General features: G+C 61.5%; 1 protein-coding gene across 3 annotated transcripts in view; it reads left to right on the top strand.

Annotated features, from left to right (window-relative positions):
• TBC1D22A (TBC1 domain family member 22A) overlaps nt 1–26,680 on the top strand; it is a 326,523-nt gene extending 299,843 nt beyond the window's left edge. For all 3 annotated transcript variants that reach the window (XM_032646231.1, XM_032646232.1, XM_032646233.1), the window contains one exon: nt 24,736–26,680. In XM_032646231.1, coding sequence (XP_032502122.1) covers nt 24,736–24,864 — 129 coding nt within the window. In that variant the 3' untranslated portion in view covers nt 24,865–26,680. The remainder of the gene's footprint in view (nt 1–24,735) is intronic.
• Nucleotides 26,681–27,785: the final 1,105 nt, after the last annotated feature.

The following is a 27,785-nucleotide window of genomic DNA, read 5'->3' as shown; positions in this document are numbered from 1 at the left end:
AGGCAGGTGAGACCCCTTTGTGAGGTGCCTGGCTGGGGTCCCTGCTCAGTGACGCTGGGCTCCAAGGTCCCTCAGTACCCTCTGGGCGTCTCAGCAGGTCCCACTGCACTGGGATCCCCACAGACTCTGTCCCTCAGCTCACACACGTGTGTACATGCAGACACAGGCATGCACACCACGGGGTCCCCAGGGCCAAGACGTGTGTCCGTCTCATGTGAGGACTCCCAGTGGCCACCGGTGTGCTCCCGCCTGCCCGTGGCGGCTCGGAAGCTGCGCACAGCGCCCCAGCTGTCCCCTCCCTTTGGCCAGGTGGAGGGTTCTGGCCCCGCCTGGTCTAGCCCATTGGTCACCCTCAAAGCCTGTGTTGTACTCATTGGACCAGGCTTCTTTCTGCCAAGTCATCGGTTCCTTATCATCAGAGAAGGGGTTAGAAGAGGTCATTTCTAAATAGCCATGCGGGATCTGTGTGCAGACTGGGCTGGATTCCAGTACATGACCTTCAAGCCCCCTCCCAGCTGGCCTCCCCATCCCCCGGCCCGGCCCTGCACTCAGCACGCCGCCCTCACCGCAGACTTCTGGGATCTTTGGTAAAGAGCCTACTAGTAAAGCCATTAAAAGAATCTCTGGGGCACCTCTGATTTACAAAGACAGAAAGAAAGACAACAAGGTCCAAAGCCTGAGCTTTGAGGAGACGGAGCCGGGCTCAGCGTGCAGACACAGGGCCAAGCGACCTCACTGCTCACCTGTCCTCGCCCATTACATGTCCTCCGGCCTGGACGCTGGCGCCCGGTGTGCTCAGCCTCTGGCCGCAGCCCCGTGGAATTCGTTTGCTTTGCCAGAGGCCTCCATGTAAATGCTCGTCAGCTAGAGCCTTTGTCAGGTTGGACTTCCGGGCCTTTGAAGGTCAGCCGCAGTTTCGGAATTACGTGTGGAAGCGGGTGGAGCGGAGACAGCCTGTGCTCACACCTGTGGGGGCCGTCACCCCCGGCGAGTGTCCTCTGCCCCGTGGGTGTGGGGTGTCTGCGACCGTGAGGTCTCGGGGCCTCCGACAGGATGGAGGGGCCGCCTCTGCGCGCCTTTGCCCGTCCCCACTCCGTTCCTTCCCTTTGCTCTGAAACCAGACGGCAGAGTCGGCGGGACCTTCCAGAAGATCTTCCTGCCCTCTGTCCGTGGGGACCCCTGGGGGGGCCATCAGACGCCCCGTCACTGAGGCCTCAAGCGTGGGGTCACGGCCTCGCCTCCAGCGCTGGCCTGCTCGCCTGCGTTTGGAGGTCCAGCACCTCCTGGGCAAGTCCATTGCTGTTTTGATCCACGGTGCACTCAGTCCCCCGAGGCAGCTAATTAGTCCCCTGGCGTCATCCCCTCCGCTGGGTCAGAGGAATGGCCCCAGGGCCGGTGTGCGTCTGTGTCAAGTGGCACTGAGTTTGCTCTGCCAAGTGGCCTTCCACGGGTTAACCTCCAACGGTTTGTGTTTCATCTTGGGTTCATTTGAAGCGGCAAATGTCAGGAAATGTCAATGTAAAGATCAATTGTCTCTTTCTTCATCATTTCAAGACATTTTAAAGACAAATTCGGGTCAGTTGAAAACTACTCTTGGTGGATTTTGCTTTCCTGTGCTCCCATGGGTGGCACGCGTGTTGAAGTGTGGGTGTGCATGGACGTGGAGGCGGATGGAGTGTCAGCTGGGACCTTTTCTGACTAGGAGCTCTAGGGGTGCCGACCCCTTGCCGCACAGTCTAGCGTGCCATCGTGAAGCTCTTAGGAAAGAGGGCTCGCACGGTGCCGGGTGGGTGGCAGGGCCGTGGCTGGGTGCGCTCACGCCCCGCAGGGCAGGCAGGTGGGCAGGGGCGGCCTGGCGGGGAAGGGCAGGTGGCAGGAGTGGCCGAGGCCCACCTGAGTGCTGCCAATGCTGCACTGTTGGGCCCTGGCCTGCTGCCGCCCTGCAGTTTCAACAGGGGTCCTCATCTCTGCCACCACGCCGCCCCCAGCAGAGGGGGAGCGTGACCTGGGACAAGTGTCTGTCCACACAGGAAGGACGGCGGGGAGCTGCGGGGGGCATCCCGGGCCGAGCATCTCAGGAAGCAGGTGGACCTTGCCTGCCCTCAAGCCCGGGGCTCGAAGCCTGCAGGGCAGGGCAGGGCAGGGGCCGGGCTGGGCTCACAGGGTGGGAGCTCTGTCGGCCGTGTCATCCGGTGCTGAGACGTGCCCTGTGCCGGTGGGTTGGGGGACCCATCAGTGAGCCAGCAAGGTCAGGGTGAACGAGGCGTAGAGGCCGGCGCTGGGTTTGTAGCCCGGAGAAGCGACGGCTCTTCCGTGGCGGGCGGGAAGAGAGACGACCCGGTGGCCGCCCGTGGAGTCGGCTCGGGCCCTTCTGTACCGCGGCCTCTTGCGCGCCCGTTACGATGGCCGCGGGCTCCTTTCCGTCACAGGGACGGGCCCCGTTAATGTTGGCAGGAGGCCACGTCCGCTTCCTGGTCCGTTGGAACAGTGCGATGCCTGCGGCAGCACCTTCTCTGCGGGGCAGGAGGGGCTGGGCCGCGGAGGGAGTGACCGTCCACGTGCCAGACTTGCCGATCGAGGTGCCTGGTCTCGGAGAGTGCCCGCTACGCGTTGTCTCTGGGGCAGGTGGCCCTCACCCCCCTGCCGTCCCCGCTGCGCGCAGGCCTGGACGACTCGCCGATCTGAGGGATTCTCCTTGACGCCCGCCCGCCCCTCCTGCCACGCCAGTGTCTGCGACATGTTTCCGTAGTTCTCCGTCTTCGCCGAGGACAGGCCCCTGTGGGTGGCGGTGCACGTGGTAGTCTCAGCGAGTGACGAGTGGGAGGGGAGGCAGGAGCTGGCTGTCCCCACCCCTCGCTGGGTTCCCGCCCCCCACCTCCACCCAGCCCCCCCTAGTGGCCCCTGCCCTCCCACGGGTCGTGTCCCTTTAAGAACTGCCCTCTCCACGGGCGTTTGAAGAACAGAGGTGGGAGTCTTTGTCCCACGACCGTCCCCAGACACGGCTGTGCTCTTATTAAATCAGCCCTCATCGCGGAGGGTCCTGCTCTCTCCGGGGGATGAGCACACGGAACCCGAGCCCGCGGGACCCTGCTGGGCCTGGTGGCCCCGGGGCTGCACCCAGGCCACTAACTGCCACCTGGAGAGCCGACGTGCAGCTCTGTGTCCACGCATCACCAGGCCACACCTGGCCACACCTGACCTTGGGCCCAAGTGAAAGTGCACATCCCTGTACGGACAGCCTGAGCCGGCAGCGCCCCCGGGGCAGAGCCGGGGACCTATCCACACCTGCTCCGCATACCCGGTTTTCTTTTTCTTCTTGCAGGGATGCCATGATGAGCGCTGTCACCCCTTCGGTGGTGATTCTCAGGCTCTGCGTTGCTCGCCCTGTCACAATGGGCTACGTGCTCCTGAGCCCCGGGCGTGGCCGGGGTCCAGTAGGAGTGTTAACAAGAGCTGAGATGAGACAGTGTCAGCTTTTTAGTTACGCGGCCCTCACTGAAGTTCAGATGTGAGGATTCTGGCGTGGCGGTCCAGCGGTTTCCCTTCGGGTGTGGCATTTCCATCAGTTCTCAGAAGACCGCTCAGCAGAGCGTTTTCGAACAGAAAGCGGAGAGGGGTGGGTGGGGTTGGCACTGTCCCCACGTATTCTTGCCCAGTCATCATAATTTTTAAATGTTAAAGCTACTTATGTATATATTTTTAAAAGACGGAAAGTTCTAAAGACCTTTTCACCTAAAACAAGCCATACCTTCTCCCCACCTTCCCCTCACGTCAAAAGGTGCCAGTTTCAATCTTAGGTTGTCTTTAGATTTTGTGTTTTGTATTTACCTGTGTCTTTATAAATAGCTCTTTCTTTTTCTTTTCTTTTTTTTCTTTTTTTTTTTTTTTGCGGTACGCGGGCCTCTCACTGTTGTGGCCTCTCCCGTTGCGGAGCACAGGCTCCGGACGCGCAGGCTCAGTGGCCGTGGCTCACGGGCCCAGCCGCTCCGCGGCATGTGGGATCTTCCCGGACCGGGGCACGAACCTGTGTCCCCTGCATCGGCAGGCGGACTCTCAACCACTGCGTCACCAGGGAAGCCCTAAATAGCTCTTTCTTGATTTATTTAAATAACAACTTTTCAAGCAGGAAGGGAAGGTGCGGATTCGCTCTTGCCCCCATGGCCCCCGGCTCCCGGCGTCCTGGTCAGAGGGCGGCCTGGCCGGGCTGCCCCTTGTTGGGGCCAAGTGCCGCTCACGGGAGTCAGTCGGTCCCCTCCTGTCACCCTTGGACTTAGCAGTTGTGTCCCCACGTTCTCTGTGAATTCTTCACAGGTTCACCCCCGCCGTGGTTTATTGGAAGCGGCAGCTTCTCCAGAAATCCCACGAGTGGCCACTGCACACAGCGTCCTCCTGGCGTCCTGCCCATGGTGCTCCCGCAGCCCGATCCCCTGCCACCCCCAGAGTCCAGGAGCACGGCGGGGCGTCAGGGTGGGAGAGGACGGGGCGGCCTGGAGGGTGGCGCCGGCGCCTCTGGCCGTTGAACGCGCCGCTCCGCGCTCTCCGCGCCCAGCACTGCTGAGAGACGCAGTGCCGTCGTCTGGCCCGTATTCCCTCCCTCCTGCCCATGGCCCGCCTCAGGGGGCTTTTGTCCATCCCCCTCTTGAGGCGTCTGGTGCGGCGTCTTTCTGTCATCCTGCCGGCCTGGTCATTGGCCCGTTCAGTCTGCAGAACGCCAGGTCTCCACCTCTGGACGGTTTCCCGAGCTGTGAACTCAACGCCACGCTTCTCTTCCTGGGATCCTGGTCGATAGTTGGCGTCCCGGATGGCCCCTGGCTCTCAGCCCCAGAGGTCCCCATCCGGGGGACTGGATGGCCACGGTGACGTGGAGGTGCCGCCACGCACGGGTGCCACGGGTGGCTGCTCAGCTCCCTCCGGCTCCGGTGTCCCGTCCTACTTACCTGGGTGCACAGGAAGTGCCGTGTGTGTTTGCGATCTTGCTGGAGGGTAGTGTCCTTGGCAGGTGGAAGTGGGTTCCTCTCGAAGTGCAGAAATGCGGAATCTGCTGCAGGGGCCGGGCCAGCAGTGAGCCCTCTCCGCGTCCTCCTGACGGTGCTGTGACACACACAGGGGTGTGAGCTCCGTGGCTGAGCCGCTGCTGTTTCCCGTAAGATCCACGACCACAAAGCGGGCAAGAAACTCCTCGGCCTGCCGCTGCCTCTCTTCCTGGCGGGCGGGTGGCGTCTGCCTGGGCTGAGACCTGGACACACGGGGAAGACGGAGGCACTGCCTCGCACAGCAGGGACGCTGTGGGCACAGCGGGGCCACCAGGCCTCCTCTGACAGATGAGGCTGGAGCTGGGCCCTTGCTGTCCACCTCTCCCCGGGTTCACGTGCTCTTCCTCTCGGCAGAAGGTGCTTCTGACCGTCAGTGCGGAGTGACCAGCGGCCGGCTGCCAGCGCCCCTCTGAGGGCTGCGCCTCCCTGGGGTCACCCCAGCTCGGGGTCCAGAGTCAGCTCGCAGCTCAGACCCCTAAAGCTCTCGTCCTCAGCCTGCAAGCGGGCCTGGTCGGGCCGAGGGTGGCCATTTCCCACGCCCCAGCCCCGTCAGGTGGCAGCGTAGTGCTGTTTGTCGGGCCTGGGAGAATCTTCAGGATCTGTGGATTATCTACATGACACATTTTGAACCAAGGCCGCAGCTTCCCTGGGATGGCCATCGAGTTCACGTGGAGGTTCAGCCTCACTCAGGACCCAGTTTGGGCACGAGCTTGGGGCAGGGCGGCCACCGCAGTCTCAGGAAGCAGCGTGTGTTCTTTGCGACTTGGAGAAAATGGGCTCCAAAAGGTGAAGTCAGCAAACATTCAGGTGACGTCTATAAAAAGTAACGTCCTGTCCATTTCATTCGCTGTGCAACTTCATCTTCATTTAAACGTGTCCACGTTCGAGCATAAACGTGGGTTCCAGCTCGTCCCTTCACAGCAGTCCCAGCGCCCGCAAGGACTTCTTAGGAATCGTAGCCGATCTTAAGTTAAGTGAATTACTTGCTGCTAAATAGTTTCAGAATAATAATTTTTAAAATCCTTTTCTGCTGTATAAGAAAAAGTGTATTTAGCGTGAAGTTTGGCTGCATTTTAATTGCTCGTTATGTGGCACCTCTGAAAGTCCCTGGGTCAGGGACCCAGCAGGTTGTGAGCCCGCCCTGCTGAGGGCTGCTTGGGGTGGCCGTCCCCAGGCCCCAGAGCCTGAGCGTGACACAGGTCCCCAGAGTTTGCCCAGCAAGGGCTGCCCGTGGTGCAGGCTTTGGCTTTCACTATTGGGTGCCTCTGAAGGCCCAGGCAATTCCAGCTTGTGAGGCAAAGTTGGGATCTGCTGGGGAAGTGACTCTGGTTCTGCAGGGCTGCTTTTTAGGACCCCTGGGAGCACTGGTGGGTCCTCCCTCCTCTCCTGTCCCTTCCCCCTCCCTCCCCTCCCCCTCCCCACCTCCACCTGCCCTCCCTCCCCTCCCTCGCCCCTCCCCCATCCTCTCCCTCCCTCCTCCCTCCCTCCCCTTCCCTCCCTTTCACAAAGGAAGAATTTCTCTTTCCTGGTGGAGAGTGACATTCCACCCCCAGCACTGAGGCCCTTTCCCTCCCTCGGGGCCTGGATTGCATCCTGACACAGCACACTGGTCTGGAGGTTTCCCAGCCGAGCCTCCATCAGGGCGAGCCTGCCCTGCCGGTGAGGTGGAGGGCAGCTGAGAGCATCTCTCTCCCTGCTCATTTCTGCTGTGAATTAGTCTTGCTATTAAAGAAAAAAATTACACCCACCATTCAAATCATTAATTGAAAGGCCCTTATTATCTCATTAATGGTGTGTGATATCTAAGGTAGATCAACTCGGAGAAGCTCATCTGTTCAGTCCCTGAAGAAATGTAATTACATCTCGGGCCTTATTAAAACGTCTCCCTCACAGCCCCCCCTCGGCTGTCACGCGGTCCATCCTGCCACCTTCCACGACACCCGCAGGAAAACACCAGCATGGAAGCACCACCACACAGGCCTGGGGGTGGGCCTGCCGCCCCGCGTGGCTGCGCTGGCCGGGGTGTAAGGGAAGCGTGCATGGCTCTTGGGCCAGCTGGTCGGCGGCACTCTGCCTCCCCAGGTGCCAGTGGGCCCCGCACTGCTTCGAAGCCTTCCTGAATGTGGGCAGGTCTGATTCAGGATTTTCCGGTGGCAAAACTTGGAGGGATGGAGCCAACCCTAATAGGCTCAGCAGCCACTTACATGGGCTGCTAAGGCGGAGAAGCCTGTGCCGCTTCCTGTAAACCTGGGACAGAAAGAAATCAAACGTCCCCCGGCCGTGTCCTCTTGCCGAACCCGGGATTAGCTGGGATAGCCGCTGGCTCCTGGGCTGCCTTGTGGAAGGAACCCCTGTGCCTCGCGGTGGTTCCGTCCTCTCTCCTGGGTCCTCGTTTAGCCACGTCCTGGGTTTCCACGAGGCCATCGCACACCCCCAGGCCCCCAGGGCTCTGTGCCGGGGAGGGTTTGCCGCACGGAGGGGAGCGCGCTCCGTTCATCCTTCAGGACGTGGCCACGTGCCAGCACCGTCCTGATAGGGCCGTCCGGGCTGGAGGTGCTGGCCAGGGGGAGCCGTTTAGGGGCTGCCCGGGTGGCTGGGTGGAGTTGGCAGAGCAGGTCCCGGGCAAGAGCAAACGGTTTTGGGGGCCTCAGATTCCCCCTTTCAGGCTGGAAAACGAGGCACAGAGAAGCGCAGGGACCGCAGGGCTCGGATGCCAGCTTCCTGTGGCTCCCAGCCATGGCCACCCCTCCTCAGCACCATTGTGGCCACGGCCCTGGCCCAGGCCCTTCCGGGGAGGCTCTGGTGGGTGGCGGGAGATGTCTGGGGGATGAAGCTGTGCACACGCCCCCTCGGACCCAGAGACTTGGGGCACAAAGAGCCCAGGGGACTCAGCAGTCCTGGGCTCGACCCCTGGCCGCCACCCCCTGTGTGACCCCGAGCGGTAGCCACTTCCCCCCGCCCATCCCGGGACCAGGTCCCGAGAGGAACTCAGAGAGCAGCAGGGGGTGGGGACTGTCTAGCACACCTGGGGCCCTGGAGCGGGGACTGCTGCCGTCCAGGCGAGGTGGTGACCGGTGGCACGCTCACCCCCCGCAGGCCTGGCTCACCCATTCCGGCCCCTGGAGGGTGTCCAGCGCAGAGGTAACAAACTCGACCACAAGGTCCTGGGCTCACCAAGTCCTCTCCCCTCATGCCTCATAAATAACAGAGATGAGATGAAACTGATGGAAGTGCTCGAAGAAATCTGCCTTGCGATCCACTTTCAGTCCTCAAAGCTCTTGATCTGTACGGAACGTTCATTTTGTTGCCCTTATTAGTTTGAGGATTTTCAGGGCAAACATGATAGGATTTCTTAATTCAATTTCGTGGTGTTTGTTTTTTGATATATAGCACACAGAAGAAGTTGCATTGATCTTGTAATTCCTCATGCAAAGAAACAATATTTGGTCTTCTCTTATTTAGTGTGTGTGATGCTCAGCTGGGCCGGCGGGGGCGGAGGCTCCAGCTGGACGGGATGCGGGAGCTTTGCAGACACCCGGCCTCCCGCCCTTCTTCGCGCCCTTCGCAGCAGGCAGACGGGACACCTGCTGCCTCTTGTCAGGGAGCTGAGGACCCCGCCATGCCCCCCATCTTTCCTTCTCTGCTGGGGCAGGCTTTCCTGGGGCTCTGTCTGCGGGAGCTGTGCTGCCCCCGTCCCCAGCCTCACGCTCTGCGCCCGAAGCAGGGACCCCACCCTGCTGAGCACCTCCAGCCCCCGGCGAACCTCACAGCCGAGACCAGAGTGTGTCCCTGTGTGGGGTTCAGTGTCTTCCTCTGAGGGATGGGGACCTGCACCCGCTCTCAGGGTTGTCACGGATGCAGGGGGAGCACAGGTGCTCGTGGAGACTCATCACTAGCGTCACTGTCACCTACAGGATTCCTAGTCCCCTGTAATTCTGAGGCCCTCTATCTTAGACAAGGAGTTGGGAAGGTAGAGCGTCTCAGGGTCCCCCAGGCCCCCCACCCTTACTGAAGGAGAACGCCCAGAGTTACAGCTTGTGAAAGCGACCGTGGAGGTACTGGGCCGCGCCCACTGTGCTCTGTGTGCTTTGTGTGTTCCGGCTAAGGACACATGCCCCACCTTGCATGGCAGTGGGTCAGGCAGTGGACCGCGGGTACCTGAAGCTGGGCGTGACGTGGGTGTGTTTTCCTGGAGGAGCTATGAGAACCGTGTGTCTGCAGTGACCCCCCCGCCCCCCCGGGGCCCTGCTTGGCACGTTGTCCCTTCGGGGGTGAGGGCTCCAGCAGGTGCCTCGCCTTCTCCTCCAGGCCGGCACGTCCTTGGGGGAGCCTCCTCGGGGTGTCAGTGGACAGCTGTGTGCGTCCCAGCTGCCTTGTCTGGCAGGAGCCTAGAACCCACATGCAGCCGGCTCTGGAGGCTGGGGCCATCCCCACTAGTGGCCCAGCCTGGATTTGGGCTCCTGGGCCTGGAAAGACCCTCCTGAGCCCCACACCGAGCCTTTGCCAGAAGTTGACCTCGTGTGTTTCACTGCCGTGTGTCCACACTGAGTCACCCCTGGGCTCATCAGTGACCGATTAGGAGCCAGGACTCAGGCCTCCAAAGGCCACTTCCCCCAGGAGTAACTGCTGGGTGGGGTGTCTGGGGCGGAGGTTGCTGATTGGAGCATCTCAGAGGATACAGTTGGCACTGGCGTGGTACCACGTGCGGCCACACGTCCCACACACCGTATCCGGGGTACGCGCCCGGGACCCACGTTGCCCAGGCACTGAGGTGCCCTGGAGGACCCCAGCTCCTTCATCGCTGTCATAGCGGGGTTGTCACCCTTCTTGTTCTCCACAAGGAGCTTTGATACTGTGCTCCCACGGGGTCCCGATAGGGGCCGTGCGGAGGGTGACCCATGGGGACAGGTGTGAAGCCACCTTCCCCAGGGGTCTCAGGGCGACGGGCCAGCCCCTGTCTGTAGACTCCCTCATCTGCTCACGGCCACTTCCCGTCCGGGGGTCAGTGCTTGCCGTGGGCCTGCACTGGTGCTGCCGTAGCCGACGTGCACGTTTGTACTCAGGCGTTGCTGCGGGGGAGAGGCTTGGCTCTTGGTGCTGGTTTTGTTTTTAATTTAATTTATTTTTATTTTTGGCTGTGTTGGGTCTTCGTTGCTGTGCTCAGGCTTTCTCTAGTTGCGGCACGCAGGGGCTACTCTTCGTTGCTGTGCACGGGTTTCTCATTGCGGTAGCTTTTCTTGTTGCAGAGCCCTGGACTCTAGGCCTGCGGGCTCAGTAGTTGCGGCACACAGGCTCAGTAGTTGTGGCTCGCGGGCTCTAGAGCGCAGGCTCAGTAGCTGTGGCGCACGGCTTAGTTGCTCCGCAGCATGTGGGATCTTCCCGGACCAGGGATCGAACCCATGTCCCCTGCACTGGCAGGCGGATTCTTAACCACTGCGCCACCAGGGGAGCCCCCAGTGCTGGGTTTATGTTTCCAAATAATCCCGTTGGAATAACCTCATTCCTGCTGGGACGTGCACGCCAGCCTGTGAACCTGTCGCAGTGTCAAACAACGTGACGCCTCCTGTGACATGGTCGCCCTTGGTTAGAGTCGCACTCTTAAATGCCAGTCTGATTCTGCACGCACTCCCCCTGCATTGTTAGGTGACACCTCTGTCACGCTGGAGACAGAGCAGGAGAAGCGGCCACAGCGCCCCTGGTGAAGCCCAGCGACTCTTAAGGTGATTTCTCCTTGGGAGCAGTGACGTGATTTTGAGCAGAAGTTGAGCTGCGTGTATTTAGAAATCAGTGGAAATAATCAGATCGCACAGGCGCGGAGTGTGTGTGTGTGGAACTGTCGCTTCTTTCCTGGTGGCCAGTTGGCTCCACCTGTTTTAAGCTGGGTCTCCCGGGTCACGGGGGGCGGTTCAGGAAGCGGGCTGTTTACCTGGAAGCTTCCCTGGTGTGGCAGCCGACCAGGCCCTGGGGAGCTGCCCCTGCCCGGCCTGCCCTCCACCTGCAGCCCGGCAGCCGGACATGGTGGCCCTGGGGGTGGTCCTGGACGCTTCAGTGTTGCTGCTCTGGGCCTGGGCTGGCGGCGGGCCACTTGCCACGCGGTTCTTTGTGCCGAGGTGGTGCGTCGGTCCTATGAGAACTCGACTCCCCCCCGCGCCCCCCGCCACCACCACCAAAAAAACATGCCTGTCCCGACTGCCTGCCAACAGGAGGCCCTGAGCGGGCGCTAGTTCAAGGTGCCTGGGATTCAGACTCCACGCCCGGGGTTAGGGCCTTGATCGGGTCACCTGTCGTCACCGTCCTGCCCTCCCAAGTGAGAGGTCCAGATCCCAGTCCTCCCAGGAGCTGCCCCATGTTCTGTGTGTCTTTTGCAGAGCTCACTGTGCTCTTTACGTGTAACATTTTAATCCTTGAAAGAGCTCTGCCAGAGGGTGGGGTTGTCCCTACATCTGGGGTTCAGAGATGGACCACCCAGGGCCACACAGCTGACCAGACCCCAGGGCAATCCAACTGCATACCTGGGCTCCCAGCCACACCCCAACCCACCTGCCCAATCGCAGGCACCACGATTCTGCGAGAAGAGATGGGGCTCAGACATTTGTACCAAACACCTCTTTCAAGGTGTAGGTTTTTCCTTTGTTGGCCACGTTTAGTATTGGGGATTGGATTAGTATTGGATTAGTATTAAGCATTGGATTATTTTTTTGTGCTGCGTTTTTCTGGGGAGGGAGGGAGGGAGGCAGGAAAGGAAGGGAAGGGATCGACTTGGCTAATATCTTAAAGATTACAGTTTATGTGTCAGATTCCACTAGTTCCCAAGTGGCACTCAACTGGATAAAACATGAATGTGGCTGAAACTCCTGCTCTATGAAATGGTATCCGGCACAGAATGTGGTCGCGTTTTTATGCATCAGTTTGGTCAGTAATGGTGCTGATGGAACACAAGCCTCCTGCGTGCTGGGCCCTCTGCCAGGCGCTGGGAGCACGTACGGAACCTGGTATAGCTGTGGCCCCGCAGGCTCAGGCTGAGGTCGGCTGCTCGTGGGACTAGCTGGCTTCCAGTGGGAAGGTTAGAGCCACAGCCTACTTTCAGGACCATCCCAGATGTTGTTTTGTTTATTATTTTATCTGTCCATCCTCCTACCTGCCCCTGCATCCATCTACCCATTTATCCACTCACCCACTGATCCATCTATCCATCCATCCATCCATCCATCGATCCATCCATCGATCCATCCATCCACCCACCCATCCACCCACACATCCATCCATCCATCCATCCATCCACCCATCCATCCACCCATGCATACACCCATCCACCCACCCATCTACCCACCCATCCACCCACACATCCATCCATCCATCCATCCATCCATCTATCCATCCATCTACCCACCCATCCACCCACCCATCCATCCATCCATCCACCCACCCATTGATCCATCCATCCACCCACCCATCCATCCATCCACCTGCCCATCCACCCATCCATCCATCCATCCATCCACCTACCTGCCCATCCATCCATCCATCCATCCATCCGTCCATCCACCCGCCCATCCATCTATCCACCCATACGTACAGCCATCCACCCACCCATCTACCCACCCATCCATCCGTCCATCCATCCACCCACCCATTGATCCATCCATCCACCCGCCCATCCATCCATCCATCCATCTGCCCACCTACCCTCCACTCAACATTTACTTGGACACATGCCCTGCTGCTCTCAGTCGAGTACGGTGAAGTTCCAGAGGCCTGCTGGGCCTGGTCTGTCCGAGCCTTTGCCCTCAAGGAACTGAGTCATATGGTAAAATCATATAAAGGCCCTGAGGGTGACCACGCTGTGGAGACAGTATAAGGAACCACACACCTCCCCAGAATGTGGCTCTGGAAAGAGAACACCCAAACCGAAGCCTTGGCCTCCGGGAGGGCCTCTCCTGGAAATCCTGCCTCTGTCTCCCGGGGAGGGGCCGTGCCAGTGGATCAGGACCTGGGAGCCAGCTCTTTCCTCACCCCCAGTCCCAGCTTCAGCCCAGCAGTGTCCCTTCTGTCGCTGAGACCCTTGGCGGGGCAGATGAGTGTAGGGGGCGGAGGAGAATCTCCTCTTTAAACACCTTTCTGAATTGATGAAGACTGAAGAGACACTTTTGCCTCTAAAAGTCCATAAATCTCAGGTCCAGAGAACTTGACGGTGATCCTTTAAGATTCCTGAAAACAAAAGGAAAGTGTCCTAATGCCAGGCGATTTACAGCCCGGGTCTTACTGGAATCAGGAGGTAAAAGCCCTGCCGTGCAGCTAGTTCTTTAGTTTTGAACAGTTTCCAGGAAGAAGCTTGCATTTTAAACCCCACCGTCGGGGCACTTGTCCTGTAGCTCAGTGGACGGTGTCCCCCTGGAGGGATGTTTACGCAGCGCCCAGTATCTGGGAAGCAGGGGCTCGAATCACAGAGCCGGGCCTGGGGAGCCTGGGGTCCCTTCCCTGCCGCCGTGTCCGCAGGGTCCCCTCGGCCCCGCGTGCTCGCTGCTGCGCGTTCTGGGCCTGCACACGCAGGAAGGGCCCTGGTTGGAGGAACCTGCCCAGGGCTCAGTCCCTGGGGCCTGGCAGAGACCAGGGAGGAGGTGTGGGGGCCTCGGCATCCAGGAGGCACGGGAGAGCCTCGCGGCTCACTGCCCCGACGCGTTCTCCTCCTTTCACGTGTGTCCTGCTCCACGGGGGGCCCTGGCCTCCCGCCAGAGTCAGCCCTTTAGTCGGAGTGCCCCATCACTCCTGGTCAGGCCAGATGCCCCTGGACGGAGGGTCTCAGGGCATCGTGTACTTGGAGGGATGGGAGGTGCAAGCCTTCCGCCAGCACCCAGGGTAAGGGTGTTCTAAAATGTCGCTGCCTTTGGCTTCTTTTGTAGAAAAAGAGCCCGAACCACCCAAATCCCCATCCCCCCGCTCCCCGCAACCTTCCTGAGCCGAGGTCAGAGCCTTGCACCAGGGCTGCCAGAGGCCCTCGGTGGAGCTGCGCATTGTAAGTGAGATGTAAGGGGACATTTGTGACCCCAGAGTTCCTCTCCCAGAGTTTGTCTACTTATCCCAGAAGGTTCTTTCCCCTTCTCCCGAGGGGAAAAGGCCCTTTCGCCTGCAGCATAAAGGCAAGTGGGGGGTGAAGGGCGGAGTAAGGCAGCTTCTGCTCACCCAGGGCCCACCAGCCCCACCTTCCAGGCACCGCTGGGGGGTTCAGGAGGTGATGGCAGCCGGGAGGGGCCCCCAGGAAGGTGAGCCGCAGGTGCAGGGGAGCCTCGTGCCCACCGGCCAGTGCCCTTCCTCGGGACCTCCTTCTTGGTCCCGTGGACGTAGCCTGACCGGCACATGGGCCCCTACACGCTCAGCTCCTGCGGACTCTGGAGCGCACGGGTCACTGCAGGCGGACGCGTGCAGGTGCCCAGACACGACTTCGGTGGCTGAGATCCTGGGCCTTGGAGTCAGGGGATCGGAGCATTTGGTGCAGCCGAAGCCCTGCTGTGTAGACGGGGGTTGTACGGGAACTGCGGGGGAAGGGGCGCGGACATGGTAGGCGCACACCAGCCGTGGGCTCTTTGCATTTGCCCCGTTCTCCCAGCAGCACCACGAGGTCAGCGCTGTCGTCGTCCCATTTACAGCTGGGCCGGGTGAGGCACCCAGCTCACCCCCTAGCGAGGGCAGCGCTGGTGGATGGCACGGGCGGCCTGGCCCCAGAGCCTCCACTCACGCCCCCTGCCGAAGGGCGGCTCGGGCGGGCTGGGGAGGTGTGGTCCCTCTGCCGAGGGCCAGAGTCGTCGCTGACGCCACCAGATGACGGCTGGGCCCTTCACACAGGCCTGAGCCAGGGAGCCGGGGGACACCTAGCAGGGAGGCCCTCACCTGCCCCAGCTCGCTGTGAATTCACTTGTTCAAAGTTTCAAAAGTCTATAAACGTCTCAGCAAGTTATCGGATTGTTGGCAAACTGATTCTAAAGCTCATAGGAAGGAGGCAGAAGACCCAGATGGCCCAGACGATATTGGCAAAGAGCAAAGATGGAGGCTGACGCTGCCCAGCATCCACATGGACTGTGAGGCTACAGACATCAAGATGTTACGCGACGCACGTTCGTGTGCCCGACGCGCAGTGAGGCCAGACAAACCGAGACGTTGGCGTTTGGAGCGAAGAGAGGTTTATGTCAGGGCCACACAGCGAAAACGGGTGGCTCGTGCTCAAAACAACTCCAAAAACCCAAACTCCCCAAAGGGTTTTCAGCAAAGCGTGTTCAAAGGCCAGGTGAGGGAGGGTGTGGTCGCAGGGTGTGTGGCAAAAGAAGAGACACGCAGACCCCTGGAACGTAACAGAGAGCCTGGAAATAGGCCCCGTAAACGTAGTCAGCGGGCCTTTGACGAGGGGGCAAAGGCAACACAACGGAGCAGAGGTGGCCTCTTAGCACATGGTGCTGGAACAGCAGGCCATCCCCGTGCGGAAAACTGAGTCCAGACATGGACCTGCCACCATCGCTAGATGAACCCAGCGTGGGTCACAGACCCACATTTGAGACGCAGAACTTACGAAGCTGCTGGAAGTCGACCTAGGAGACAACCTGGGTGGCCGTGGACGCGGTGATGCCTTTTTAGCTGCAACACCAAAGACGCGATCCTGGTAAGCTGGGCTTACTCAAATGAAATCTGCTCTGTGAAGGACAGTGTCAAGGGAGTGAGAAGACAAGAGCACAGAGTGGGGGGGGAAACGTGTCTGGCAAAGGGCTATTATCCATGTAAAATGCCCCTTTCGTGCCTCCAGGCTCCTCCCAGGAGCCCACCAGGAGGGCTGGAGTGGCTGTGAGTCCACTTGCCACCCTCAGAGGCGATTGTATGCACGCGCGGTGCTCTCACGCCCCCGTGGTCCTGGGCGCTCTCCCCGCATCTCACAGGGTGGCCCCAGCACACGCTGGCACGAAAGCGGGCCTTGCGGGCTGAGCCACGCTGCGCATTTTCCCTCCCGGCCTCCCAGGCAGCGGGAAAATCAATGTGAGAACATACTTGAACAGCTCGGGACATTTAATCAGTTTTACAATGTGTATGACAATGAAAATATCATTTTGCTGGTGAGCCTGTGAAGCCAGCTCTGCTCCAAATCGATCCTACCAGCGGTCCGCGTGCAGCCTCTGCGCGTGTGGCTCACTGTCCTGGAACATCCTGGTTCCATGGGTCCAGCTGTGGCCCTGCTGGCAGCCTCTCTCCCCGGTGGGCGAAAGTCTCGTGTCTCAGCTGTCATCTGGCCTGAGAGCCTTCCTGGGGACTGGGCGAGTTCACCAAGGTGTTGTGCCTGGAGGTCTTGGTGGTCCCCAGTGGCCTTCCTGGAAGACCCCCACCTCCCTGGGGTTGAGGAGGACCCTGAGCTCGTGGGAGCCATACGGCCACTATGTGGTGGCTTTCCCAGCGGTCTGTCTCTCCGAGCTCAGCCGCTTGCAAAAGGAGAGTAGTGTCTCCACTGGCCGGCCCCGGGGCTCCTGGGCCCCCTGGCTGTTTCGGGGCAGGCTGAAGAGTGGTCGGGTCCCCGAGCGTCCCCATCAGGCTGGCCCTGAGGCAACCCACCTCATGGGACCCTGTTGTCCCCTGTCCCGCCGACCGGGTGGCCTTTTCCTGTCTCCTCGGCCATCTGCCAGCTGTGACTGCGTGCCGGCCACTGGAGGGCGCCCTGCTCCAGAGCCCGGGGCTCTGTTATCTTCCCCTGAGGAGTGCGGGAGTCCCATCTGCAGACCCTGGAGATTAAGTGTCTCCTTTAGGGCCTTTCTCGGGAAGGAAGATGCCCCCGCCGTCCCCCAGGGGCCCTGGGCCGGCCCGCAGCACGTCTCGGCGCTCAGTTCGGGTGGCCGGGGATGGGCTCTCGGGGTGCACGCGGGACCTGACGGTCGTGGGACGTGCCAGGGGACACCGTTGGAGGAGGAGCTGAATGTTGGTGTCTCTCAAGGGGAGAGCGGCCTGGGTGGGCTTGGAGCCGACCAGAGCCAAGCCGCAAGGACCCCAGCCTGCGGGTCTGGGCTGTAGGGCCAGCACCAGCGCCAGCTGTTCGGTGGCTTGTGGAGAGCAGGGTCGCTGGGGGACGGTTTTCCTTTTTAAGACGAAGCCAGTGTTGCGGCCGTGCTGGTGATGGATTTGGGGTGGGCTGGGAAACCAGGGGCCCCGCGGTCATCCATCAAAGGGTGGTGGTGGGCTGGGCTGGGGTGCGAGCGAGGCAGGGCGGAAGGGCCCGGGGAGCCGGGGTGGGCTGGACCCGGGAGGGAGGGCTTGGTCCTGGGAGCAGGGGTCTTACTGCTGTGGCGAGGGCATGGTGTGTGTGGGCTACGTGCCCCCGTCTGTGGAGGGAGGGGGAGGGAAGGGACATATTTAGTTTGGGAGCCCTTACATGGTCGTGTGATGGCAAGTGGCATACAAGTGCAGAGGGGTGCAGGCAGGCACAGGACATGCAAGGACGGGGTTCAGGGACAGCTGGGGGTGGGGACACGGGTGCGGGTGACCCTGGCTTCAGGCAGGGCGGCCCCCAGCCCTGAGACGCCTGGCAGGGGGAGGGTTCACCAAGGAGACAGGCAGGATGGCCAGGGGATGGGCAGTGAACTGCAGGCAAGGTGGGGCAAGGGGGTTTCAGGAAGGGGTGGTCAATAGGGAGGACCGGCACTGGGGGGACACTGGACATGGGGAGAGGGCCACGTGTGGGGAGCCACATGGGCTGGCACCACTGGGCTGACGCTGTCCCTGCTGCAGAGCCTGGCAGGGTAGCCCCCGGGGACGTGGGAGCTGCGGGAGCTGCCGCTAGCCTGTGCAGGCAGCACCCCCGGGGCAGGGGGGCGGGTTCAGACGGCAGCCTGCAGCAGTTCCCCCACCCCCACCCCGCCTCTGTCCCGTGACCCCCTCCTCTGATTTCTCGGCCGGGGTGGGGGGGGGCGGGTAACAGCTGGCGCCACCTCCAGGCTCCCGAGCCTTCTGCACGGCGCCTTCCCTCTGCACGCTTGGAAGGGGCGTCTCTGCTGCGTGTAGATAAACACGGGCCTGGGGCCTTACCCCCGTAAGTGGGCGTCCTTCCCGACCGGGCGTTCTCGAGGGGCCTCCGTGGACAGCATCTCCATCTCTCCATCGCACCCCGTCTGCGACCAGCCGCCCGGCCCTCCAGCCCACGAAGCGGAGAGGTCCCTGTGGGATGGAGCCGGCTGTAACTGCCGTGCCAGGATTTTAAATATCCTCTGTGTGCTGATCAAACGCCTCTCAGCCGTGCGTATGAAACGCAGAGCTCGCTCGATTGGGGCACTCATGTCAAGCTTGTGTTTTCAGTACCCAAAGGTGTTTCCTCTTTAGAATTCCTTTTTTGGCAAAGAAATATGAAATTAATTGCAAGGAAAGCGCACCTCCCAGGGTCCTCAGAAGATCGCTCTCTGCAGTGTCACCTTCCATATCCAACCTTCTGGAGGGCTGTCACCAGCCAGTGGGTCAGCCTGGCAGCTGGCCGTCCATCCCAGCCGGCTGTCACCGTCCTTCTATTTTTAGCCCTGGTTTGGTCCAGAACTTGACAAGATTTTCAAACTAATAACTGGATTGTCAAAGGAATCAGCTGTCACAGGACCATCTGGGAGGGAGGGGAGAGGGAGGGAGGCAGGAAGCAGCCCCAGGGCGCCCAGCACGGCCCTGATGGCCTCCAGCTGCCCAGCCCCTCCCGGAAGGTGTTAGGACCCGAGCCTCCCCACCTCCCCGCCCCCCAAGACAGCAGGGGCTCTGTCTTCCTGGACGCCGGGGTCCGAATCTGCTGGGGACGCAGGATTGGACGTGGCGAGTCGGGCCCCCGAGCGAGCATCTGCCTGGGAGGAGCAGCGAGCCGGGCGGACTGACCTTTGCAGGGCCGCCTTCATGTCTGCTGAGCGTCGGGTTGAGTTCTGTATTCTTTGATCTCCTGGCTAAAGGGCATCGAGTGTGATAGGTTAAAAATAAGGGAAATAAGGGTGAACTTTTCATAGGTAATTTTCATACTAGGGCCTCTGGGGCCCTCCTGGGGCTGGGGCTGGTGCAGGAGGGGGGGTGTGCCAGTGGAGCGGGACAGGGCCTTTGGAGCATCGTAGCCCTGTGCACCCCCAACATCCTTCTGCCCACCTAGGGGGCTTCCCGAGGTCTTATCCTCTGGTCAGCTCTCAGCTCTAGGAGGAAGGACCAGGTCAGAGCCTCGGCTGTCTGACCTCCAGCCCAGGGCTGCTGGGTTCCCAAGGAGGCGTCCCTTTAAGTGTTGGGGGGAGAGCAGGGGGGCACATTTGAGGGGGGCAGTGTGGCCTCTCAGAGAGGCAGGGTCTTGCAGAGGTCAGGTTCAGGGCTCAGGAGGGTAGCCCTGGGGGAAGCAGCCCTCCCAGCGCCAGGCGTGAACTGAGCGGTCAATAAGATTCCTGGGGTCCCAGATTCCTCTTTCCCAGGTGGAGCGTGTGGGAGCCCCGGGATTGGTCGTAGACACGGTGGGGAGGGGAGGGAGCCCGGGATTGGTCGTAGACACGGGGAGGAGGGGCGGGAGCCCTGGGATTGGTCATAGGCACGGGGGTGGGGGAGCCCTGGGATTGATTGGAAGGTCAGCATGTAGCCCGGTGCTTGGCACAAAGTGAACTCTGGGCCCAGGGCAGCTCGTGGTTGACCACTGACTCGAGGGACGGCCCTGGGACCTTCTCTGAGTGGTGACCCCCGAGGTTCATGTTTGTCCTTGCCTGTAGCATACCCTTGCCTGTAGCAGCCGTCGCCACGCAGAGGACAGAGCCCGGCCTGTTCCTGCAGACGCTGTTGTGTGGCCCAGGGCAGGGTCCCGTCTCCCCACGCCGACGGGAAGGTCCTGGCTGAGGGAGCAGACAGTGGGTGGAGGCGTAGAAAGGAGAGAGCCACGGGCTGGATGGTCACGCGTGACTCCAGGACCATGTGCCAGACGCACGCCAGCTTCCCGACTCATGGTGCCGTGCCTGCCCTGTCCGCCACCCCCGGGGGTGCCCAGGGAGGCCCGGCCAGAGCCCCCGTACCATGAGAATTGCCCAGCAACCCGCTGCTGTCTGCGCTGCCGGCAGTCGCCGCAAACCCGCTTCAGTGTAATTTAATCTCGGCTCCTTTTTTTCTTCCCTTTTACACATGTACTGACCAAGAACAGGTATTTTATGCTGAATGTGGATTCAAGCCCCAGCAGCCCCTGCACAGACAGGAACACAAATGACCTGGCCTTGCACCAGCTGCCGGGCACTGGGTTTGGGCCTGGACCGTGACCTTTGACCTTTGGAGGAGACTCGCCTGGGTGGGCAGGGGGGTGGGAGGCTGGCCACGCGTGCCCAGACCAGCATATCCGCCCACAGAGGGCAGGCCTGGGCGCAGGTGCCACGCAGATTCCAGCCGCGGCTGCTCTGTGTGGCCACCACTCTCGTCGTCCGAGTCCTGGTAGCCGGGGCCGCGGCCACAACCACGATGAGGGTGGCGGCGGCCATGGTGGCAGCTCCCGTGTGCCGGGCGTCCTGCTGAGCTTGTGCACTGGGTCCTCGGGTCCTCAGCACAGCCCTGGCAGGAGCTGCCCGGCACCTCTGAGGCGGTGACGCCCCCAGGGCCCGCCGGGTGTCAGTGGGATGATGGTGACATGGAGGTGATGGACCACAGGGCCACTACTGTCACTGTCCCCGCCCGGCTGCCTGCGCTCTGACGTTGTCCAGCCTCGCGGGGACAGACCCGCCTGCTGCACAGGTGCCGAGCCACCCAGGCCCTGGGCCAGGCTTCCCGCCTCCCCCGCCTCCGTCTCCTCGCCTGGAAGGCTGAGGATGTGGGAGAAATGCCCGAGGCCCCAGCCTTGCCCACCCCAGCCTGTGTGTCCCCACGGCGTCCCCACTTGGCACCCAGGGCCACCCTTCCGCGGCCGGTTGGGGCTCTGCAGCGGCAGGTTTGCTGGCCGAGCTGCACAAGTTGCCGGAACGTGGTGGAGTGAATTAGACCAATTAGCCTGTCACCTGCCCGTGTCAGCGCGGGGCTTGCTGTTTCGTCTTCTCAGTTGAGGCGAGAAAATACTCAGAGTTTGCATCGGGGCCTCCAGACCCGTCATGATTAATTCACTCGTCTCTGTGCGTGGCCAGGCTGTAAACTCCCGGCCTGGGCGTGCTCTCCCACGGGCGCGGAGCCGGCCTTGACCTGGAGCCTTGGGGTGACTCCTGAGGGTTTGCAGAAGGGACTGTGGTCGGCACCGTCGTGGCTGCTGCCCCGGAGCAGGGGGCTGTGCTGGGTGTAATCAGAAAAGCATTGTCCGCTGGAGAGGAGCGCCCGCCATGAGGGAGAGCTTCTGGGAGCCTCGCAGAAAGGGCAAAACCAGTGAGATTCATATTTTATTTAACCCAGTACATCTGTAACATTACCTTCAACCTGTGATCGATATTAAAGTTAAGGAACATTTCGCAAACTTTTGTTCAGACCAAGTATCTGAGATCTGGAGTGTGATCTACCCACATCTCCACCGAGACCCCCGTAGCGGGGGGACAGACGGGGGCCGCATCGAGAGCTGCCATCCGGTCTCGCCTGGCCGGACCCCTGCGCAGAGCGGAGCGTTGTTTGCCTCCTGATCCTTTGTCTGGCCCCCGAGGGCAGAGCTGGCCATGTGACGGTGCGTGTGCCCTGACGCAGAGGCAGGTGGGGTGAGGGGACCTGTCTGCCTTGCACCCAGAGCTGCTCTTCCTTAACTGTTTGGGGCCGTTTTGATGACACGCAGTGCCTTTTGTACCAGACGCCAGAATTGGACGATCCAGTCCACAGGCACTCCTTCAAGTCCCCTCAAAAGGGTCCCACGCGGCTCCCCGGTCGGGGTCCTAGCCACAGCCCGTAGGCCGACACGTGTGGTGTCTTTCCTTCCTCAAGATGCCGGCGCTGCCTCCTCTGAGCTGCTGTCCAGGGAGGATTCCATTTCGTCTTAAGCTTGTTTGCCAAAGTCCCTGGCGTTTCCCACAGATAGGAATTTATTCGGCACAAAGGCCACTACTGCTGCCGTGACGATCAGCCACCGCCGCGAACAGTGACTGAAGACTTGTTGAGTAATAGCAGCAGCAGGTGACACTTATCCTGTGCTTTTTATATCCTGGCACAAATTAACAACCCAGAGAGGGAGGCGCGTTATCGTCCCCATTTACAGATGAGGAAACCGAGGCACAGAGAACCAGGAGACCGGCATGGCTGAGTGGTGCAGGGCTGGATTTGAGCCCCGCGTTCAGCATCCTTTACGAGTGTTCGTACCTTTAGCCGACCGTGCCCTAGTGACTGTTCACAGGTCGGCACCGTGTGCTGTGTGCTTCGTGTCGGGGACATGGGGGCACGTGGACCTGTTGATGTCACAGAGGAGACAGATCACCCCATGACGTCGGTGATGACACCAAGGATGTGCTTCCAGGGTTCTGTGGGGTCGTGTTGGGGGTGTGCTGGGCTTGGACCTGCCTCCTCTGTGTCTGGCTGTGTGTGGCCTTACTGCTGGGCTCACAGGAGCCTCACAGGGGCCAACCAGACAGAGAATGTGGGGTTCTGAGAGGGGACCCCTGCCCACCTTCCTGGACGCCACTGTGTCACCATTTCGTCCTTCCTGGGAGGGACGAAAGAGATAGAGATAGTCATACTTTGCAGATGGTAACGTGATTCCTCTCTCTGGAAAAATGAAACTCTTTTGGCAAGAAGTCCCCAAAGCCGGAAACATTATTCACTCTTTAACGTTGGAAGGCTCACCTCTTGGAACCTACCCAGAGGCGAAAGTCAGAGCGGGAAGGACTCTGTGGAAAAGATGTCCCCGGCAATAGCCCAGCTCAGGGCCCCGCCCTTCACCCTGCCGCCCCGCTCCCCCCACTGCCGTCAGCCGCACCACAACGCCTGCAGGGCTACCTGTGGCCGGGGTGGTGTTGGCGGGGCCTCCGCAGGGGACTGCCTGGTAAAAGGGACCACCAGCCACGATCCACATGCTCGCGAGGTGACATCCAGAGTGTCCAGAGGACAGTCAAATCGCTCATCATACCGAGACCCCAGGCAACCTGAGATTCGGGGCCGCTGCCCTCTGCGGGGCCGGGTGCTGCGGGCCTGCAGACTCCGGGGTGACCGTGACCTTGCTGGGGGCTGAGAACAGCAGGCCTCCAGGCTGCGCAGCGGGGACGGCACCATCGCTACGGTCCCTCCCGGCCACCGCGGACAGCACATGCCAGCATGGGAGGGCACGGTGACACAGGCCGATGGAGGGGGTGGGATGCCCCGGGCCTTGGCTTTGTTGCCGTGGTGGCATCTCGTGGACACGGGAAGAAAAGAACCACGGGGATGCGACTTGTGTTTGATTCCTCACAACCTCAGTGTTGTGAGCAAACCTTCCTTTAACTTTTATTCTGCAGACGTGGTCACAGCACCGTTTACAGAGAAGTTAAGATTAAAAACGGAATTGCCCTCGCGGGCTGCCGGACCGGGCCCTCCCTGCCACCATCGCAGGGGATGGCGGGTCCCCTGGGGTGTGACCCAGTGACAGCATCGTGACCGATGGCCCTTTTCCCGAATGATGTGGCTAATAGATGTGCCGTGGCTCCCCAGGTCGAAGGTGTCGCTGCCTAGCTCGTAAATAAGACAGGCCTTTTTAGAAAAATATCTGCATTTAAGGGCATGTTCGGCTGTGTCCCCTGCCTCTCGTAAAGGTCACCCGGACAGATTCTCCCTTCTTTAACATTGCAGGCTGCGGCCCACCAGGCATTTCTATTCTCTCTCCGTCCGCTGAACCTGGGGGACTAAATTAGATTCTGAAATTGAGTACGCGGTGGAGTTGCTGAGTTACCGCGACGGGAGGGTATTGCTTCTCACCTTGCAGGTAGCGAGGTCGTGATAATATGAAGCGAAGTGGATTAAAAATAAAATCAAAGGTATTTATTTACGACCTGCTCAGAATTGGACTGGCGTCCGTGTAAGCTGCATCTAATGGTGAAAGACAGCAGACTGGTGTTGATACGTCCCCGGGGACGTTCTGCCAGTGAAGTTTGCTCCGTGAATTCAATTTAAAGGCCCCCAGAAAGTGTCCAAAATGCAAAAGGAAATGGGACCGAGGAAGGGAAAGCAGCAACAGGGAAGCCGCACTGGCAGAGAGTCCTGACGCGTGGCTGGCTCTCCACTGGGGAGTGGGGAGAGGGCTGTGCGCTGCGGGGGAGCGTCGTGAGGACAGCAGGCCGGGTACAGGCCCCCGCGTCGCCGAGCGCCAGGCACTGGCGGCCCCCGTGGGAGCTGGGGCCCTTGTCTCAATGGGGAACCCGGGGCCCCGAGGTGGTCAGCGGCTGGTCTACCAGCCGGGAGGCAGCACAGCCAGCTCCTGAGCCCACGCCTGGCTTCTGGGTCTGAGCCCCGAGCGCCCCCCGCGGCTGGGCATCCCCGCCCAGATGGCCCTGGGCCCCAGAGTGCCGGGAGGCCGGGGGCGTGCGTGCAGCCCGGCTGTGTCACGGTGCTGGCGCTGCCCTCCACGTCCCAGCAGGCCTGGGAGCCTCCCGGGGGGCTTCCTCCTGGCTGCAGAGCGTGGGGCTCTCGGGCTCAAGCTGGGAGGGGACACGATTCTCGGGGGCTCGGCGGCCCCCCAGGCTCACCCCGCCGTGACCCTGTGCATTTCCTCAGGGCTCCTCCCGCGGGGCCCCTGCCTGACACAGCTGGCTGCCCCGTCTGACCCAGGCTGTCTCTCTCCCCGCAGGAGCTGCTGCTCTTCCTCCAGAACCTGCCCACAGCCCACTGGGGCGACGAAGACGTCAGCCTGCTGCTGGCCGAGGCCTACCGCCTCAAGTTTGTCTTCGCGGACGCCCCCAATCACTACAAGAAATGAACCCGGGCCCACCGCCGTGGCCTCCCCGCCCCGGGCAGCACACCCCACTGCCGGCCGGCTGAAGGCCACGGCCAAGGAGAGGCCTTGCTGGAGCGGCTGGCCGGGACGTGGTCCAGGGCCTGGCGAGGGCCAGGCGGCCTCTGTTTTCTGAGATACCAAAGAGAGCCAGGGAGGGTCCCGGCCATGCGGGGCCAGAGAGGGGCCGGGCGTCCCCCTCTCCCGACCCTGGAGCATCCTTGCCAAACGTCCACCTCGTGGAGCCCCCAGCCGGGGCGGCCTGAGAGGCAGACCCTCTCCGAGTGGCCTGCTGTCCGGGTGCCAGGGGCAGAGGGAGGTGGCAGCCATCTCCTTACCTACTTGGAAATGTAAAAATTCTATTCTGTTGAGTGAAAGAGAATAAAACGTAGACAAAGTCACAAGTGAAACGTTGCACTAACCTATGAAATCTCTGCTCTCCCAGGCCTCTGACAGCAGGCGGATTTCTGTAACTTCATCACTTTAACTTTGCCGCGTACTTGCTCCCTCGGCTTAAACGTGGCTGGAAGGCAGACGGCGAGCCTGGGGAGCCTCCGGCTGCAGCAGCTGGGAGCAGAGTACGGCCTCTAGAAATTGCCTTACTTTCCATCCATGACCTGTGGAAACAGAACCGCCCTGGCTGGTCTGTCGAGGAGGCTGCGCGGGCGGGAGCCCTTCCGCTGGGTGGTGCGGGGCGTCGGGCGGACACTCAGCCGCCAGCCACAGCCTCGCTCGCCTGGGCCACCTGGACAGGTGGGTCCAGACGCTCCGGCTCTGTGATCGGAGCCGTGAAGGGCTCCGCTGCTGCACCTGCCCCCACACCGCGGGGCCCAAGTGGCCTGCGCCCCTCTGTTGCTGCGTCTCCGGGTGTGTTGTGGACTTGATCGCTGCTGCTGTGTGTTGGTCACTGGGGCCGTGAGCCCAGCTGCAGAAGGTGCCAGACCCGCCCTGCCCTGGGCTCTGCCGGGGCCCGTCCTGCTTCCCCCACATTGCCCGCCCCGGCCAGAGAGCACCTGTCACGGGCATGTCGCCCGTGGTGACGTGGACACCCCCGTGGAGCTCTAGGCCACGGCAACAGCCTCTGAGCCCTGAGCCCAGGACAGGCTCCTGACCTCCGCCCCAGACTTTCATCCACGCGCAGGCATCTCTTCCCACCACCTGCCAGCCCTCCCGGGGCAGCCCCGCCACCACCCATCTTGGCACAGCTCAGGTGCCAGGTCGCTGCCCAGAGGCTGTGCAGCCGGGGATCAAAGTACACAGTCGCACGTGTGTGATGCTGTGCGTTCCTTATTTTTGGCTCGTTACATGTGCGTGGAAATCAGCACAAAATACTGTGCAGATGTCAGAAGCCCCCAAATCAGCGGAGGGACCTGCTTGCCTTAGAGCAGACGGAGAGCACCCCTACTGGCCGGTCCCTGCCCCCCACCCCGGCGTCAGGGGTTCCTCCCCGCACAAGGCCCCCGTGGCCCGCTGCTGCTTTCCTGCCGGGCGTCCAGTTCCACGAAGGCCCGTCCTGCTTAGACCCCGGGCACTGCCCACCGCCGCTCGGGTGGTCTGTGCAGCCCAAGTGCTGGGGACACAAAAGGTGTCCCCTGGAGGCAGTTGACGTTTCAAACAGGAAGCATCTACGAAGTTCGGTGAGGCTCTGTGCATGTTTCCATGTGTGTGTAAACCTGGAACTGAACGCAAGGGGTGTTGACGGGGTCCTTGGAACCTGAGCCAATCCGTCTGAAGTGATCAGAGGCTGTTCTGTCTGGAATACAATGTGCGAAACATGGAATAAAGATGCAATGAAAATCCAGCCTTGGCCTTTGATTCAGGGGCTCTCCTGAAGGAACAGGGAGCCCTGGCCGGGTGCTGGGTCACTGTTGGCTGTCTGGTCTGAGGCCGGGGGAGAGCTGAGAGCCAGGGGCACTGGCCCAGCCCTACAGCAGCCTCTGGACAGTCCGAGTTCTGGGCCTTTCCATACAGGCCGTCTGCAGCGTGCCAGGCCTGGCGTTGGGTGCGGCACCCACAGTCTTGCTGAAGCCCATCAGGGCCTCGTGGGGACCTGAAGGTGCAGGCGCGCCAGACTCAGACTCGAGCTGAACCCCAAGCCCAGGCTGCACCGGCTGGGGGTCAGGATCCAGGCCGGCCTGGGACAGGAGGGGCCTCCCCATCTGGCCACGGTCTGTCAAGCGTCTACTTGGGGCAGGCACCCGGGTCTGGGGCCCACTCCTCCCCACTCCTAGGACCCAGGACACGCCCATCTGCCCTGACCCCCAGCCCGGGGTGTCCAGGCCCCTCCTCAGCCAGCCCCCATCCTCCCGCTTTCTCAGGGCTGCTTTCATGGTGCTCTGTCCTCCTCTGGGCACCCGTGTCTGCCCTTCCCCCCCCGCCCCCCCACGCTGGGGGCCCCATAGGGCAGCGCTTCGCTGTCTGCCGTCTTGGGATGAGGTTCCGTTCCCATGGGTGGGCTGGAGCCCCCCGGGCGGTGGGGGGGGGGGTCTGTTTACCTCTCCTCCCCGCACGAGCCTGCGTCGAGCTGGGCGGACCCTCGCAGACCCCCGGTGCCGGCTCGAGGCCACAGAGTGGAGGCCACGCTGCCCACCCCCGTCGCCACAGTCAGGAGGCGGGAGATGCCAGGCTCCAGGTCTCAGCTCAGCAGCTGGTGACGGCTGTCATTTGCTGTCACTGTTTGTTGGTGTTTGCGGCCCAGCGGTTTGCTCCTCAGGCCCGCTTTGGGGTCCGCGAGCCCCCAGGGATGGCCCAAAGCCCAGGGGTCCGAGGCGAGCCCCTGCCCCTCTGCGTCTCGTCCTGCCCGTCACTAGGAGGGGCCCAGCCTGTGGGCCCCACGGCTGAGATGGAAGAGCGGGAGGCCGGGCCCTGGGGAGTTCTGGTGTCAGGGAGGGTGGGGCTCTGGGAGT

The sequence above is a fragment of the Phocoena sinus genome, chromosome 10, assembly GCF_008692025.1.
Source record: "Phocoena sinus isolate mPhoSin1 chromosome 10, mPhoSin1.pri, whole genome shotgun sequence".
Lineage (NCBI taxonomy): Eukaryota > Metazoa > Chordata > Mammalia > Artiodactyla > Phocoenidae > Phocoena > Phocoena sinus.
The sequence above is the reverse complement of the archived record's forward strand: the minus strand, read 5'-3'. Positions and strand labels throughout refer to the sequence as shown.